This window comes from Cyanistes caeruleus, chromosome 6, assembly GCF_971803275.1.
Source record: "Cyanistes caeruleus chromosome 6, bCyaCae1.hap1.1, whole genome shotgun sequence".
Classification (NCBI taxonomy): Eukaryota; Metazoa; Chordata; class Aves; order Passeriformes; family Paridae; genus Cyanistes; species Cyanistes caeruleus.
The window spans coordinates 31,289,504-31,294,692 of NC_141706.1; the positions used below are offsets into that span (position 1 = coordinate 31,289,504).

General features: G+C 51.0%; 1 protein-coding gene across 1 annotated transcript; it reads left to right on the forward strand.

Moving 5' to 3' along the window:
• The first annotated feature begins 721 nt into the window (after window positions 1-721).
• On the forward strand, window positions 722-3,444 carry CHAC1 (ChaC glutathione specific gamma-glutamylcyclotransferase 1). Its single transcript, XM_086893306.1, has 3 exons — window positions 722-1,240; window positions 1,327-1,362; window positions 1,622-3,444. Exons 1-3 carry the CDS (start codon window positions 965-967, stop codon window positions 2,051-2,053), a joined length of 744 nt encoding a protein of 247 aa, XP_086749432.1. The 5' UTR covers window positions 722-964; the 3' UTR covers window positions 2,054-3,444.
• Window positions 3,445-5,189: the final 1,745 nt, after the last annotated feature.

Consider the following 5,189-nt stretch of genomic DNA (forward strand, 5'->3'; position numbering starts at 1 on the left):
CGGAGCAGATGTGAGAGCTGTGCAGACTCTTGTCACCCGTGATGAACACACCACAGTGCCGGGAGCGCCCACCACAGACTGCAGGTGCTGCAGCTGCAACACCCTGTTGAGTGGAAAGGTGGGTGCCAGTTGGATGGGGACCAACAGGAAACTAAATAAAAGGCTGTAACTAGACTGCTTAGATTGATTAAGCGCAAAGGACAAGAACGACAAACTGGCGGTTTTGCTTCTTCATTCTTTCTCCTCCTCTCTCACCAAAGCGAGTAACTTTGTGATGTTACTGAAACTGATGGATGAAAGTCCACCCCTTTGGCTGTCACAACCTGCCTAAAGCTGGTTGACAGCTGGGTGTCCATCCCATAGACAGACAGCACTTGCACCCCTCCACGTAACAAATGTTATGTATTACAAGGTGACACTCCAGCCTGGATATAGCACTAGGGAAAACGTCGGATTCAGCACCACGTATGTCCTTGCATTAGTGTGGATGTTATTATTCTGTTTCAAATGTATGTGCCTTACGCCTTGGCCCTGTTGACGTCAGGAGCTGTCGCTTCACCCTGTTAAACATTAACTGCTCGGTTTTCCAACGCAGCACCTCAGGTTCTGGGATAAAGCCAAAGCGGGGCGGGCTGAGGAGGGCTGGCCCGCTCGCTCCACTCCAGCTTCTGCCTTTTGGGCACGGCGGCCCCTGTGTTCCGGCAGCGGCCGATCCGCTGGCATGCCCCGGCGGGAATCTGGCCCCCAGCACCGCCGGACACGCCGAGCCCGGCCCGGACACCCCGCCTGACGCAACCCGCGCCCCGCTTTGCCCCACACCAGCGCCGCGAAACCTCCCGCCCTCCTTGCATCACCCGGGCGGGGCGGGGCGGGGGCCCGGCCGCCTTTAAAGCGCCGCGGCGGCCGAGCCGGCCCGGCAGAGCTCCGAGCCAGCTCCGAGCCGCGCCCGCAGCCGCAGCCCGACATGAAGCGCGACCCGCAGCTCCCCGAGGAGCGCCCGGAGCCGCCGCCACGCCCGCTCCTCTCCCCCCCCCCCTCCTCCTCCTCCTCCTCCTCCTCCTCCTCGCCCTCGGGGCAGGCGGAGGGCGCGGAGCTGGCGGCGCCGGTGTGGATCTTCGGCTACGGCTCGCTGGTGTGGAGGCCGGGCTTCGAGTTCACGTCGCGCAAGGTGGGCTTCATCCGCGGGTACAGCCGCCGCTTCTGGCAGGGGGACACCTTCCACCGCGGCAGCGAGAAGATGGTAAGGGGCGGCGGCGGCGGGGGGGGGGGCAGGGGCGCCGGGGTCGCGGCTCGGCTCTAACAGCGCTGCCTTTGCTCTGCCCACAGCCCGGCCGGGTGGTGACGCTGCTGGAGGACTGCGGGGTGAGTACCGGGGCCCCGGGAGCTGGCCTGGCCGGGGGGTGCCCGCGCCACCACCTGGAAAGGTGTGGCGGCTGCCGAGTGCTCTTGAGCCCCGCCGGGATGGCGGGGGATGGTGCGGGGCGATACCCTCCTCTGCTGTCTTATCACCTGTGCGGAGATCCCCCGGAGTAAGGGAGCCTTGATTTGAAACATCAGCGGGCGGCGGGACAGGCCGGTGCAGGTACAGCATCCCGTGACCACCCTGCTCTTTCCCTTCTAGGCGTGCACGTGGGGTGTAGCCTATGAAGTCCGTGGGGAGCAAATCGCTGCATCACTCGAGTATCTCAACATGCGAGAAGCTGTCCTGGGAGGATATGACACCAAGCTGGTGAAGTTCCACCCTCAGGAGAAAGATACAGAGGAACCCATCCTGGCTCTTGTTTACATTGCGACGCCCCAGAACCCTTCTTACCTTGGCCCAGCATCTGAAGAAGACATTGCAGCACAAATCATTGTCTCAAGTGGTTGTGCTGGCCATAACATTGAGTACCTGCTGAGACTGGCAGACTTTATGCGCTACTTCTGTCCTCAAGCAGAGGACAAACATCTCTTCTCCATCGAAGAGGCTCTCGTTTCCATCCTTCCCTGTCTATACTACACAGAGGACTCTCTAGAAGAAAGTGCAAGTGTGCCTCAGAAGACTAAGAGTTGAAATAGGAAAATTTTTTTGCAGGGCTCAATAGAAGGGACATAAGGGAGAAGAAAGCAGTGGGGACAATCTTAACTGATGAAATATACTGGACTGAGTGAACAAAGGGACAATTAGCAAGTAGTTGGGGAGGGAGGAAGTGGAGAGCAAAATGCTTGCTATAGGACTTGCAATTAGTACCTGTTACACTCCTTATCTGTAGCATCACAATACCCATCACTGCCTTCCAGATGAAGAGCTGGGATCTTCACAGGAACTCTGCTCTGCAAGACTTGCTTCTGGGAATCAAACCTGAGGCATTCATTTTCTTTAGAGAAAGAGGCTCATCTATTCTAAAGTGTTGCACTTTCTCTTTTTTTTCTTCTTTTTTCTTTGAAGACTAGTTGAGCAGGACTTGACTGGGTTTAAGCAGTATATATGTAATTCTACCTCAAATTGGCAAAAAGCTGTTTGTGTGGTGGTGGAGACTTTGGCAGATTCTGCCAAATAAAATATTTTTTTTTTTTTTTCCCCTGCCTTGTCCCACCTCCAGTACAGTGACCTGACACTAAATTTTAGAACGTTTGTGCAATATAAAATGAACAGGCCTCTTTGTGCTCTTGTGGGTCCTACTTATATTGTGAAGGATCACAGTAATGCACTTATTTTCTAAAATGTCATGCTGTATTTATTATGTGTTATATTTCATCTTAGGAGGGGTATCTAAACTACTCACATGCCGCAGTGGTACGCAGCCCACACTCAGCCTTGCATTCGTGCCTTCTAGTTTCAAATCTGTTTTCTGAGGAGCTAAGCCTCCTTTAATGACAAGCTTTTTTCCAAGCTTCACTGTCCTTGTGCTGCTCCAGACGTAACTGACTGTAAGAAATGCTCCTGCCTGTGTGGGAAGCCTGTGCTGCCTGCAGGAAAGCCATCAGGATTCAGGAGAGTTTTAACTAGCCCTGTACTGGATAAACCTCTGGTGCTTGAGGATGACGTGGGTTTCTGTAGAATCATTTCAGGGGTTCTAGTTTCGTACAGGGGTGTCTCTGGCACACTTTCATTTCACTGCAGAGGACCATGACTGAGCATACTTGTAAGTCTGTGAGCTGCTGAAAAGTCCGCCTTGATCACGTTAAGCAGAGGCACTGCTGTGAGCTCTGACTTTTCAGCTTCACATATTAGCAGCATGAAAACCCACAGTATTTTGTGAGAAAACTGCTGCTGCTGCAACTGCAGCAAAACAGCTCTTGAGAGCTGACCCCTGGGACTGTTGGCTCCTCCCAAATACCATGTGTTTTTTTTAATTATAAAAAAGGCTAGGGACTGTTTGTATTACTGTGGCTTGTATGCATATGAAGTGGTATGGTGCTGTGCCCAGTAATAAAACAAACTGACAAAGTCAGTCTCATGTACTTTGGTGTTGGCCTTTTTTTTCTGCTTTTTTTTTCTGTTATGGACTTGGAGTTCAAACTAGGAAGTCTTGGGGTTTGTTGAGGTTTTTTTTGGTTTTGTTTTGGATTTTCTTGTTTGTTTTTGTTTGGTTGGTTTGTTTTTCTGTTTTTTAATGGTGTTTTTGTTGTTTTGGTTTTTTTTCAAACAAAGCATTAACTGCTAACACTGCTGAAGTTCCTATGGATTTTTTGTGGTTTTGTTTTGTTTTTTTTAAATCATCATGCTGCTGAGCAGCATGCCTCTGCCAGATCTAGTGGAAGAACCCGACTGACTCTTTTCCTTTGAGAAAAGAGGATTCAGTGACTTTCTCTTTCCAGCTCTTGTTGATTGTGGAGTGTTGGTACTGACAACAGACACAAGCCAGCCTTCCAAACTCTGCAGGGCAGACACAGAAATGTAATTCTTCCTTGGCAGGTCAAAGGATTTTGATTCTGAGTGCAATTTGGCATTGCTGTTTCCAAGAAGTAATAGTGGACAGACAAGAAACTGCAGCTGCAGCCGGATCTGCTGGCTCCAGTAAGGGAGTCAGTTGTTTTTCTTCAGCCTTGTGCCCCACGTGGTGTGTACAGGGGTAATGTGCACATTCCCACTCCTCTAGTTACTAGCTCCCTCAGCACCTGCAGATCACTGTTCCTACCAGTATAGCCTGCCTCAAGACCTGAGTGATGGAGTCAAAACTAATGGAAACAACTGAATATACCACTAATTGAAGGCAGTTGCATGTTTCAGGGAAAACAGACTAGAGAAAAGTACGCTTTCACTGTCCTGTGAAGGCTCTTACTTCAGCTGAGCACCTGCACCATGGGGGCTGGGGTAACTTCCAGCTGGAAAATCAAAGGGTTAAAGATTGAACTTACCTGCAGAGAAACACTCACTAGAACAAGGCTGGGGTCAGATTCCAGAATAACTCCAGAGGAAACAAAACCATCTTACACACCTTTCAAATCTTCACAGGCACAAAGGTGCCACTGACAGGGATTAATATCAGATGTGCACTGAGCACCCTGCACTGCCATTGCCCTTGCCTGGTCCTGCCTTGCCTTGTGTCCCCATGATCTTCCACGTCTGGTAACAGAAAAGCAGTGAATGCTTGTGAGCAAGGAATGTTCCTTTGGTGGCTCTTTCTTCTTCCCTGAAAAACTTCACTGTTTTAAGCACAGGTACACTACTCCACTGAACTACCATTTTCTTCCCAAGGAGTTCTTTGTAGTGGGCTTCCAAAACCAGGACCCCATTTTCTCATCAGAAGTGGTGAGTATGGCAGCTTGCTGCTGTCACCCTGCACTACATCTCCAAGTCAGACCCTGAGGTAATCAGGTAACTTCTTTCTCACATGGCTTTTACTGTGTCCTGTGAGTCTGGGAACTGGTCGTGTTTCAGTGAGTTGATGAATTTAAAAGGTTGAAATGCCAGATTTGAGCCTTGGCCATGTGAGTGAGGAGAAATGGCACCCTGCAACATTTGCTGTATGCCCAGACCTCATACTGCTACACAAAAGTGGGGGCTGCTTGCCTCTGATGAGCCAGGTGGGGAGGAATATAATTGCTGCCTGGAGGCAGTCACTTGGGAGTGCCAGGCAGATGGTAACACACAAGGACAGTGTCCTACCCCAGATGTATTTCACTACAGGTTTCCTCTCCCCATGCCATGACTTGCCAGCCCAAGAGAAGCAACTGGCTGTGGGTGCAGTTCCAGCTGCCGGCAG

Excerpts from the sequence above, each read along its gene's own strand:
- CHAC1 (XM_086893306.1), top strand. The coding sequence starts at position 965 with ATGAAGCGCGACCCGCAGCTCCCCGAGGAGCGCCCGGAGCCGCCGCCA. Across the intron at positions 1,241-1,326 it reads ACCGCGGCAGCGAGAAGATG|CCCGGCCGGGTGGTGACGCT; the intron begins GTAAGGGGCGGC and ends CTCTGCCCACAG. Across the intron at positions 1,363-1,621 it reads CGCTGCTGGAGGACTGCGGG|GCGTGCACGTGGGGTGTAGC; the intron begins GTGAGTACCGGG and ends TTTCCCTTCTAG.